At 37.5% G+C, this 12,774-nt stretch overlaps 1 protein-coding gene across 2 annotated transcripts in view; it reads left to right on the forward strand.

The window, feature by feature from the left end:
- The window catches only part of CDH13 (cadherin 13), a 500,018-nt gene that overhangs the window by 81,245 nt on the left and 405,999 nt on the right, over positions 1–12,774 (forward strand). For both annotated transcript variants that reach the window (XM_026092592.2, XM_026092593.2), the window contains exon 2: positions 10,989–11,100. In XM_026092592.2, coding sequence (XP_025948377.1) covers positions 10,989–11,100 — 112 coding nt within the window. The remainder of the gene's footprint in view (positions 1–10,988; positions 11,101–12,774) is intronic.

Consider the following 12,774-nt stretch of genomic DNA (forward strand, 5'->3'; position numbering starts at 1 on the left):
TTTAGGGGAAAATGTGGCTTCTAAAATGCTCTTGCTTCATAGTATGTAATAAGACATGGAAGCTTGATTCTGAAAAAGGGTCTCTTACAATATTCAAGAAGAGAAATTGTGATTCTGATTTTGCATAATGTCAATTTATTTTGAAGTGTAATGCTTTATGCTTTCACCCTTGCAAACTGAAATTCTTGTTTAGGAGATGAAAGATTGTTAAAATATAAAATGTCTGTATAATTTAAATTGCCTCGTACTATACTATATTATCCCAGAGTTGAGCCCCAAATGTGAAGCATTGATTAAAAAAAAAAAGAGCATTTGAATAACTTAAAATTGTTCAATACTGAACATGATCAGAACCCCAATCATTTTCAAATAGAAGTACCTATAAAAAATGGAAGCACTTGAATAATTTTAAATTGCTTTACACTGTGCAAGCACAGAACCCCAATCACTTCCAGACTGAAGCACTTATGGAAAAAAAATTGAAGTGCTCCAGTAATTTTAAATTGCTATGTACAATGAAAAGTGCCTTTAAATTATTGCATACTTGAATTTGTTCTTTAAGATTTCTTATTTTATGTACAAGTTGAGCAGCTTTACTTAATCAAAATGCACAAAAAAAATCTAAATTATAAATGTGCAAACAAATTAACACCAGTTACAACTAGTAAAGGTAGGATGTTCCATGATCAACTACATATACCCTAGTGTAGGAATTCCCAGTATTTTCATTATCATGTGTAGCTCAGATAAAATACAAGTAAAATACATACCTGTGAAAGCAAATAGCCTGAACACTGGAATTCCTCTTCAGCCTGTGTCTCTGACAAGACATAGACTTCAGATGGCCCCAGATCTGAAGCCGAAGGAGCCTCTTGCTAAGACAGAGTCCCTGTGTGGCTGACTAGCAACCAGGATGTGTGTTGAGAAGCTTTTCTGGTCGCAGTGTGGTAGAAAAGTCAATGCTAGGGGCAAAAGCAGTCTTGCAATGGCTGCAGAAGATAGGGAAAAACAAGGAAACAGCAATATGCATATGTCCATAGGGGAGAGCTTGTAAGAAAGAAGAAAACTTGCAAGCTAAGAAACAATTTCCTATTGTTTCATACTATTATTTTCTGGAAAAGAGGATAATTATGCTGATGTATTGATTCTTTCTAGACAAACAGGATTGCATTGCAGAAACACCTGATTCCGTAGTCAGACTTCTTAACTAAGAAAATGCTAATGACTTGAATACTAATTGCCAGATATAAAGAGTGCTGGTGTAAAATAATGGAAAATGTTGTTGTGACAGCTGAGTGCCCGCTTCTCTGTATGTTAAAATCTTGCTTAGAAATGTTGCAATTAACATTTAGTTATAGATTTATAGGGTCATAGATGACATGGAGCTTCCAAAGATCTGGAGGTCCTTGTGCCTCAGGATTGATGGTTGTCACTTCCTATGTTTAAAAAAAAAAAAAAAAAAAAAATTCACAGGTTCGCATAACTTATCCAGTATTTTTTGTGATGATTGGTTCTACAACCAACAAACAGCCCCTGAAAAACTTAACTATTAACTTCCAATATTTGCCAGCAGCATCATTCCGTGATGGTTGAAAGAAATCTCTACTGTAAAGAAATAAAAACAAATAGGGATTCAATGTGGTGTTACTAAGGTATTTTCAAGTACTCCCCAGATCTCATTCTCAACATGTCAAAAACTTCTTTGACATGTGGGGTCAATAGCTGTATCCTTTATAGAAAAGACTTCATTTGGCTTTAAAATGGCAAGCAATTATAAGAGAGAGGGCTATAGACCAAGGTCTTAATTTCATATTATTTATGTTCTAATTAATTTATCAGACAGTGGTGTTCCCCCCCCCCCCCCTTTGGCTACTAAGTGTTCATCTTTAATAGTTATCATGTACCTAGCAGTAATGGGTTTTATCTCTTTGGAAAGGTCATCCTGGATGTAACGTTGTTGTTAACACAAGGGAGCCTGTAAGCTGTAGAGATTTTGCTCTATTGCGATGTGCTCAGAAATGTTCAACTGCTTGCTGTCTTTCCCTGGGGCATATTTTCCTTAAAGTTAGAAGAGTTGGTACAAGTTTTTCTGGACTGTATTCTTGCAATTAGTTAAATATTCCTCAAGTTAGTAGCCCCCACTGCCCCGCACTCTTTTTTTCTTCCTCCTCACATGCACATGCTACCTGGCCTATCCAAAGTAGCTAACACTCTTCACTAGGTGAAAAGACAATCACTTAAAAAACATAGCATTGAACAATATTAAAATTATTTGAACATATTTCTATTTTAATCAGTTTTGGAATTGGATTCTCGGCTGAACTAAAAACTAACTTATAGTATGTATCTTCTGCATCTATCAAATACAGAATCACTGTTAAAAACAGTTTAAAGGTATGTGTGTATACTTATATAATTTTTTTCCCCTCAATTCCCTCTGAGCACATCCCTCTCTGCCAGGATAGTTATTACAAAGTTGATCAGTTATTTTTTTAAAAAAAACTCTAACTCTTGCAGTTGTTCATCTGCCACCAGGACTAACTAGGGATAGTGATGCTTTATTTTGACAGGCATACATGGGGCTAAAAGAGTGCAAAAGGGCTGCAATTAATTTTCTGTAGTATAATTATGTAGCTCAGCTCAATATGTTGATCTTCTATGATCTATAGAAGTGTCCCTTAGCAAAGCTTGACTAGGCAAGTGAAAGCTCATCTACTTCCATTTTCCTTCCTAGAATTTCTATTCTATGGGTTGAGATGATCATAAAGTAGATAATATTTCCAAGTGTGGTGTGCTGTCTGGGACAACTGGCTGCAATTCCAATGACCGTAACCTCTACACCTAATAAAGACTTAAATTAATTTTTATAAGGGGTGGGCTAGCTGTGTTTTAAAGTTTCCCTCTGTCCTGCATGCAAAAGTTAGCATGCAAATGAGCAGTCTCTGGTTTGTTTTTTATTTCGTAGTATTTTGCTGATTTCTGAGATTAAAAGGAAAAACTCTGAAAGAAATTACTTAAGTTAATCTTGCATCCTGAAATGATTAATGCTCCTAAGCTGATACACATACCCTATTCTTTATTTCCTGGAAATGGTAAATAGGACAGATATTTCTTCATCCATCAAGGAATTGCCTTTTCATACAGTAATTCCTCTTTTCTAAGGATTTATCATGCCCTTGCTAAAGAATATTTTATAAAGCAACTTTACGCACCAATGTCCCTAAGAAGGGCCTATAAAACTTAAATATATTTAAATAGATTTTTTTTTATCTGCAAAAGCTTGCTTTTCCAAATTGAGAGACTGTGGTCTTGGGCATAATGAAGCCAGAAAGAAAACTCACGTTGGCTTCAGTGTAAGCTGGAGTGAACAGTGACTCTACAGAGGTGCTGATGTAACCTGAAGGTGTACTTCTGTCCCAGTTCTGTGAGTGAGACCTACCGCTCGCATTTTCGATGGTACTCCAGTACCTAACACTGCAGAAATGCATAGGTGGTTAGCATGCCTAACTCATTTCTGGTTTTAGTTTTCCACTGCAAAAGACAGATGTGCAATGTTATGCTAAGTTCAGTTTTGTGGTGAAGTAATAATTGCTTTATTTTATAACATGGTGGAGTATAAAGAAAACGATAGATGGAAGGTTGTACCTTTTTTGATAATGATCACACTGTTGGGAAATTAAACATATATCATATTCTGTATAGTTTCAAGACATCCTATCTGAAAACTGTTTTCTGCTGTAAGAAATATGACTTTAATTTTTTTTCTAATGGCTTTTGCCACATCAGTATTTTCATGTGTGGAATAATGACTTTGCCCCATGCAACCACGTGTGAAGGGCTATAAATATGTTTAAAAAGTTCTGAATATATTTCCTTTTATAAAACAGAGATCCATACTTTCGTTCATCCAAGTGTTTCATGAAGTCATTACAGCTGAAAAACAGGATTAACCTGTTTAGTTCACTAGGTGATAAATAACTAAAATGTTTGGTATAAACAGAACTTCAAGCCGGTTATTGTTGTAAAGCAGTTTAGGTTTGGGTAATTCCATCTCCTGAAACATAACCAGAACAGACCCTTGACTTTCAATGTTTCTTCTTTATGCCTCTCTTGCTGGTACAGTAGTGCTATTGAATGGCTCATTTGGATTATTCTGTGTCCTGTAAAATAAATTTATTATGCAGCTTCTCTAAATAGGCTAACCAGTTGTAATCTCATTCCAGTGGTATGTGTTTCAGGAAAATATGATTACTACTTTCATAATGACTAAAAATAAACAAACAAAAAAAAAACCTTGGGGCCCAACACATCCTTTGTCTGAGGAGTCTTGCTTGTTAAATGGTGCAATTAATCATGATGGGTACATATTTACTTGATAAATAGTTGAGTAATTTAAAATATTACTCATTTTGAGCAAGAGTTAACACACTTTGGCCCTCTGTTATTAATCATTAAAATATCTAATGAAAAGGGGTAGTTACTGCATAGATTAGTATGGGTGATGTACAGCAATGTCTGTGTAAATGAGACAGTAAGTTGATGCTGTGCTCTGAGCCATATGGGCCCAAGCCACCCTGAGCCTGGAAACCACCTTCTCCCAGCAGATCCGGAGTATCGCCTGCTAAGCTCTGCTGAGAGGCCAGGTTGAGCTCGGGCTCAGTGCTGTAAGATAGGTCTATTGCTTGTGAGCAGAGCTGGTTCTCGCTGGTCCAAAGGATGTGGATGCAGGCCTTCCTGCACTGCTCAGCCTGTGTTTTTGTTTCACAAAGATTAATTCTGATCCTGTTTGCAAAAGCTGCTTAATACTGCTGTAGCTAAATAGAAGCAGTATCTATGTTGCTGTTGAATTTTTCAGCTGTGTGTGTATTAGTTTCATAATGATTGGGATCCACTTGGGTGATAATTTTTTCCCTTTTAAAAGGGAAGCAGGATGTTAGGAAGCATTAGGCAACGTAGTTCTGGCTTAAGGAAGTAGTATCACTTACCAGGCCCTGGAGACCTGTCATCTGGATATTTTCCATGCACTTCGCACATATGCAAGTGGTGCATCTGTGGCACAGGCACAATAAGAGGTTTCTTGGATGACTGAAGGGATGGGTTCTGTAGGAGGAGAGTAACAGAGCTTGGTCTGTTTAGCCTAACAAATTGCAGGCTGAGAGAGGAGAAAGGGTTAAAGTTGGGAGACAAAACTTATGCAGGAATAAATGGCTATAAATTGATCATGAACAGATTTATTCTGGAAGTCATGAAATGGTCATCATCAGTATGAAGCTCTAGAACTGTGGCATGCAGGAGAATTACTTCTGATTAAGATCAAGTAATCTTGGTTGGGAGATTGTATGTTATTCCTGCTTGTGACAGCTGAACAGTAGATATTGGTGACCAAGGTAGTTCTTTTCAGGCCCATATTAGGTTTTTATAGGTTCCCATACCAAAGCTTGCTTTTTAGCTAAGCTAGCTGAAGTTTTGATGCATGGAAAGTCGAAGAGCTTCAGTGTAAGAAAATACTCAGGGACCTGGTGAATTTAGCATGGCCGCAGTATGGCAACCCTTGACTAGACTGCTCAGTGATCTCTGGCTTCTGAGCAAGCTGGATGTGTTTGCAGCATGGAGATATGTTCAGAGACAGTGAGCTTGCATCTCAGAAGCAGTATAACAAGGTGTATTATTTCTCTGAGGTCAATGGGGCAAAATGATTAAGTGATGTGTCTTTGAGCGCTAGGGATTTCTCAGCAGCTTTGTTTACCCAAGCCTAATAGCATGCTGGCATCTTCCTTCTAGCCCTGGTACCTCTGCCACGTGCGGCATTTTTGCAGTGTAGATGAAGTCTTTGCCTGCTCTGTTTGAAGGCAAGGCTGGCCCAGGCAAGTCAATGCATTCTGCAGGTGTAACCTCTGATCAGTAATGCCACTACCTCAGACGCCAGCCTTAGGCAAGTGTTTCTTGGTTATACTTAGATATCTCTCCAATGTTTTGGTTATTTCAGGCTGCTGAAGTCATACTGACTTTTGCAGAAGCTGTCTGATGCCCGATACTACTGAACATGACCCCACTTATTTAAAAGCTCAATTTTAGGATGCTGTTTCATCACAACTTAACCAGATTAAGTGTAGACTGTGGTGGTCTTGCACCCACCTACGTTTTCACAACTACAGTGTTTTCTGGGGACTAGCTTTCATACGGCTACCTGGTGACTTGATTCAGGGAGCAGATGTGACTGGGCAGGGAGTGGGGAAAGTGACTGTGTTTCAGACAGCAGCTCCCAGGGAGGAGAACCAACACAACCCTATCTCAGATGGGGATGCTCTGGGACTGCTCCCATATTTCCTTGTTTCCCATATCCTCTTGACCTTAAACAGGGTGGACTCGAGTCACTTAGGGCTCTACCTGGACCCTGGGACCGTATTAGCCACCTGATTGCGCCTCTTTCAGAGAACTTGAATTTGAGAAGCAAAGTACCTGTCCAAATGTATGTGCTGGCAAATCGTTCCTCAAAGTTAATGAAATTTCCAGCATTGTGGAAGATGCATGCTTTTACTGAATATGTATGTGATAAAACTCTTGTAATAAACATACATTATTTCTATGAGCACTTTCTTTGTGAAAGTTCCCTGAGCTAGATAGTCTTGTGCAAGTTTGTCATATTTTGCTTCCAGTTAATGGCAGCCTAGCACAGTTGTACTGCCTTGTGACGGGAGAACTGAGTTCATTTGAGCCAATAAAGTCATTCTAATTTGCATTTTCATAACCCACCCTTCAGTATCCCAAGTGTGATGCTCATATTAGGATAGAACTATAGTAAATGGATATATAGGCCCTTTAAAAGGATATTTATCATCTCTGAAGAATCTTAGTGCCAAATCTTAATAGCATTTCATACAAAAGTGACTTGAATTCACTATCAGCTTGTGAGGTAGAGCTGCAGAGATTCAGAACAGTCTTTTCTGAACCCCTTTCCTGATAGAGAAGTTGAATCCTGAAACACTGAAAGCTTTCCCTCCAAAATGAAAATATTGAACAAATAATTTTGCCAAATCGTAGCGCACTAGAAATCAAAGTATTTGCAGAAGAGCTGCATTTTATTTAACTTAGTCACTTTCAGTGATAAATAATTCAACATACCTTTATGCAATGTTAAAATACCTTTGCTAATTATGTTAATTAGAGGATAAGTTATGCAAGCTTTTGAATTTTTTGTGTCAACTGAAGTTAAAAAATACAGAAGATGAGCAGAACTTTGTCCAGTCTGTGTGATTTGATGAAACAAGTGCCTTAGGACCTGCTGACTCTAATTGGTGTCTGCAGAATGCAAAATGAGAACCTTACTTGTGAGTGTTCTTGTTATTCTGTTCAAGCATCCCTCTGCTAATTTCTTTTAAATAAATTCTTGATTTCAATATTAGCAAAATCCTGAAATCAATAGAAAGCTCTTGTTGACTTCAGTGAAGGGCAGGATTTCATCATCTCTCTGCAAGTCAGTTTGACTGTGCTGCATATTGCTTATGTTTTTTCTTCTATATTGGATCCCTCCCTAACCATTTTTTGGGTCTAGTTTTGCAGCACCTGAAGATAGAAAAGGCTTTAAGATTCAGAGTTCTCAATCTGCATGATAAAGATACTTTGTCATGTGCAATTTAATTCAGGCTTGGAAGTTCTCATTATTCTGATTGCTTTCTCTTCTCAGTTTTCAGCTCTTAAGATCACAGTATTTTATATGAAAATCTCAAGTTTTCATATGCAAAAAGCAAATTTCTAGTCCTCATGTTTCCAAAGAAAAGCTCGGAAGCATAAATTCTCATATATACTTCCAAATAAATGAGTCAAAAGAATAATAATAAGAAAGTTCCCCCCAAACTAACACTTTAGGAAAAGAAAATCTCATTTCTCAGGAAGCAATTCATGATTTTTGAGCTTTTGGAATTATCAGTCTTATTCATTAAAACTGTGTGTCATAGCTATTTTGACTCTTCTTTAGTGGGCTTTTAGGTTGATTTCTTTGCCTTTAAAATGACTCTCATGAAGTTAAAGGTGGAATGTGGTCTTACAGAATACGATGTGCAATGAAATGAGATTCGTGTACGTCTTTTGTGTGTAAAATTCCTGCATGGGCAGATGATTTTCACAAGTATCTGCACCATTTGCATCTTTATTGGAAAAGTCTTGTGTGATGATGGCTTTCACACTGTAAGAACAATGCAAGACCCAGTCAATGTTCTGAAGCTCGTATGTTTACGATAGTAGAAAATGGGTCCAATACAAATAGAGCTGATATATATGAGAGTACTTACAGTAAAAGCAGGGTGAGAAAACCACTTCCACAGTGAGGATGTGGCCAGTCTGAATGGAGATGCTTTGTGCGCTGGGTCTGGAGGAATCGGAAGGGACACAAAGATTTTGTAATTCTGTGGAAGGTTATTTTGGAGACCAGCTTTCTGTTGACAGCAGAGAGGAGCAGGTAGAGGAGCCCTGGTTTTGAGATGAGATACTTTAACATCAGGGCTTTATTAATTTCCCCTGTGCAGTGGTATGAAACTGCTATCCTCTTCCGTTTGCTGATCCATGTTCTCTGTGAGCTGCTCTCAGTGCAAATGTTGAGGTAGGTCAAGGTCACCAGCATGTGTGCAATGTTTTATTAACTTAAGAAAAGAAAAAAATAATTTCGTCGGCTTAATACCTCCTTGGGACCGTAGTTCCAGCCCAGTGACCAACTTGCACGGTGGCTATCTGAACTACTGACACTTCCTTATAGTGACTAGTAATAAATTCAGAAAGACAAATTGTCAGGTTATTAAAAATGATTCTTCACTCTCTATATCGCTGCAAAGCAGTAGGTGATGGGAGCTTTTGATTCTGCTTGTGAGGGGAGAGGGCATCTTTAGCATTCCTTGGCTTGCTTTCCGCAGACTTCCAGCCCTTCAGGTTTACGTGAGCAGATGATGTTTGCTGCATAATTGTTGTATTCTTTCAAGAATGCCTTTTTTTTTTTTTTCCTCAGTAGGTGGTGGGCGAATGATCTTTTTCTACTGGTTACTCAGTATAAATATTTCACAGATCTAGTTAAAACATATATATAATCTGAATTCTACAAGTATGACACTTTAAGCATTATTTTCCGTGTATTTAGTTGAATTATTTCTTTAAGCAGCTAACCCTTTTATTATATCCAAAAATAGGAAATCTACATGGTGCTTAAATTCAGAGTGCATTTTGCTTTGAACAACAGTCTTTACCTTCAATGCAAATCTCTGCTTGGCTTTTTTTCCCCTCCAAGATTACTTTTCAAGATTTTTTTTTTTTCCAAAGTGAAGAACCTCAACAGAAATTGTTTTAATGAGACAGACACCTAGTTCAATAGAAGAAATTTCTTTGAGAAAAATAAATTACAAGGAGGATTGTGCTTCTAAAATATAATTAATTAAAAATTGTTAGTGTGGTGACAGATTTGACATCTTGTCTAACATCTTATTACATGAGGCTTCTCGGTCAGACTTTCACAAGTCAGCTCATGGCCTATTTAGGCCTATTTTAGATTGCCTAGATTGCAAAGTCAACTTATACTGTCAGAAATCGGATAACGCAGGCATATCTCCTTCTCGGAGAGTACTGACGCAGCCGATGTCCAAAGCAGGCTTTTTATTTATAGCCCCATAAGGCAAGAGTTTCAACTCTTGGATGCCAGGAACTGGGAGATCCGAACGTGATTTGCCTCTTACTTGCTGTATTAATCCTTTAGGGGAAGAGTTATGTTTGTAGTTAAATCTCAGCTTGACAGAGTAGTTCAGTGTATCTTGTTTGGGCTGTTTTACCGGTGTGGTCTGGTTACATAACTCTTCTTCCGTTGTTGGTTGACTCTCGAGATGGAAGGCGTTTCCGTTCTGCCGTGGTTGCATTTTTGTGCATATTCATTCAGTAAACCTGTGAGTCAGGATGACGTGTACTTTAAAGACGCACCTGTGCACACAGAAAACGTGTGTGGAAAATGCATGCCTGTCATTGAGGCGTGCACGTGACCATTTAAATGCATATTAGGCTGCCTTCTAGAACCAGCACTCAAGTTTCATGCACAATTTCGAGGGTAGACTTTGAGTATCTGTCTATTCATGTCTGCAAGTGTTTGGTGCTAGAAGATAGAGGGAGATGTTGTCCAATCCTCAACCCATATGGAGCCCTAAATCTCCAGTAAAGTCAATATATCAACGTGAATATTTTGGCTGATGGATTGGGGCACTGTGAGTCTTGAGAATAGCAGCAATTACATGCATGTATAAAAGTGAAAAATATTCAAGTGGATTGCATCTTGCTTAGTGTATTACTTCTCTCAATCTCTTTTTTCTTTTTTTTCCTTTTTCCTTTTTTTTTTTTTTTTTCTTGGTTAATCAAAGGGGCAAACATAGTGCAGGTCAGGAAGGAAGAGAAAGGTGTCTATCTGCTACATCTGAGTACTGGGAAAATGGACAAGTAGTGGCTCAGGGAAAAAATCGGGGTCCATCTGTTGGTAAATGGATTCTTTGGAAAAGGGTATTTCAGCAGTGTGCAAATTCATCCTTGAGTAAAGAATTTCCTCTGTAACTTGGTGATGGACTTTCAAGAACTAAGCTTAATTTACACATAACACATTTAATTTACACATTAAGTAACAAATTTAAGCTTAGCTGGATTCACCTGTGTTTTTAGGAGCAATGTGATGTCCTATGTTTTCATTAAGACTAAGCATATCCTTTATTGATCGTGTGTGGACTGAGAGCTTACCCCTCAGAGTCGCTATTCGTAACCTTCATATTGGCCTTCAGATATTAAAAAGTGAAAATGCTACATAAAAAATGTGGTTAGCAAGGTTTGAAGGGGAAGTGTTGATGTGATGGATATTTTTATGAACATGGAGCATGATGTTTTGTTTATGAGCACTGAGCCCAAACCCGGTATCGTTCCCAGAAGCCCGCATGATTGAATGAGTGGATGTTAAAAGTCCATTTTCTTTGTTTCCTCAGGTTCTGCTGCTTGCGTTTGCAGAAGATTTAGAATGCATCCCTGGATTCCAGCAAAAGGTTTTTTATATTGAACAACCATCTGAATTCACAGAGGACCAGCCAGTTCTGAACTGTATGTTATTTTCATACATTATTCTTTAAAACCAGAATGAACTATTGCTCATGTGTTCCTATCACTCCCACCATTTATCAGAAAGCTTCTCTCACTCTCTTAAGTATGTAGAATGCTGAGTATGGTCATGATTCTCTCTGGGTTCCCCTGCCATAATCCTATATTTATACAGACTTTGATCTGTTCCATGTATTAGAAATGGCAAAATACTATGTATAAATATTCAGGACAATATGAATATTGCAAAAACTCAGAATCATCCATGCTTTAAAAGTAACTTTTCTCTGAAACTTTAATTCTTTTGGAAATCAGTGCTTGAGTATCAATATTTCTCTGTTAATTTGTCTCTACAGCTCAAGTTTAAATATATTCTAGATGCTTGACTGTAAGTCTATGCAGGGCTAAGTCTTTACATAAAATTCAGAGAGGTTTGGGTTAAGTCTGTGATCATCAGTGACAAAAAATTACTACCTGTGTTGTACAAATGGAGTACTCCCGTAGCTTTTCCAATGGCCAGGTGTTGCCTAACACAATCCAAGCTGCATGCCCAAAGCATTAAACTAAAAGGTGGAATTTTGGAGACTTGACTGTCTTCAATCCTGATGTTAGCTCATTCAAATAAATTAGTGAGCAAGTGTTACAAATTGCTTATTCACTTGCATGGGTTTGGGATTTCAGGACTGCCAACCCAGTATAGTACTTTATCCAATGGTCAATAATTTTAAAGAATTCTTTTAAAAGGTAGTTAATGATGCTATTCTCAATCTGCAAACCCAAGAGCATACATATTACTATACATACATATTCATATTACTAATAGTTCCTTTCTTTAGGCTTGGTTGCTTGCTGTTGCACTGGAATGATGCTAGGTGTGACATGAGATATTAATGACGATATCTAGTAAAGTAGTTAGATTTGATAATGCAGTATGGAGTAATGGTCTGGTGAAACCAGGAAGTACAAAAGAATGTAATTCATTAGATGCATACGTTTTCCATCTCAATTACCTCCTTGAGATATTATTATTACATATTGATACAGCTGCACTGTTATGCATGTTAGCATGAAGGTCTAATATATATGCACACTGGTTTTAAAACAGCATTAAACTTTCAAAGTGTGATACCAATTATTTGTCCGAATCTGTTGGAATGATTATCTCAGACTTAAGTTCTCTAGCCTTTAACAGCTATTAAAATAAACTTCTAGGATTCTTTTTCTTCCCCCCCCGCCCCCCGCTCTAAGATGAGTAATTTAGGAGCTGGAGTTGCATCTTCAGAGGAAACTTAGATTGTAAGTAACAGTGCTGCTGACTGGGATGAAAACCCATTATTCACCTTGGAAGACAGAACTCAAGCTTCTAATTTCTTTAGGCAATTTTGATTTTTTGAAGTATTTTTTTTCTTTAGAGAGTTGATGAACATGACTTGAATGAACTTAAATTCATGCATGAATTTAAATACATATTGTTAAAAGTAGGAATTCATAGGTCACAGGAAGTGTAATAGATTTAATTTAAGCACACAGTGTTGGAGACCTATGCAAAGAAAAGCAATATTCACAAGTTTATTCAAAAATAACCTTTGTCTTCTCTCTGACTTCCTCTGAATTGATGCTGTGGTGCGTCTGGCCAGGCTTTCTGCTGATTTGTGCTTGTTCTGCTGAATGATGTAA

The sequence above is a fragment of the Dromaius novaehollandiae genome, chromosome 13 (assembly GCF_036370855.1).
Source record: "Dromaius novaehollandiae isolate bDroNov1 chromosome 13, bDroNov1.hap1, whole genome shotgun sequence".
Classification (NCBI taxonomy): Eukaryota; Metazoa; Chordata; class Aves; order Casuariiformes; family Dromaiidae; genus Dromaius; species Dromaius novaehollandiae.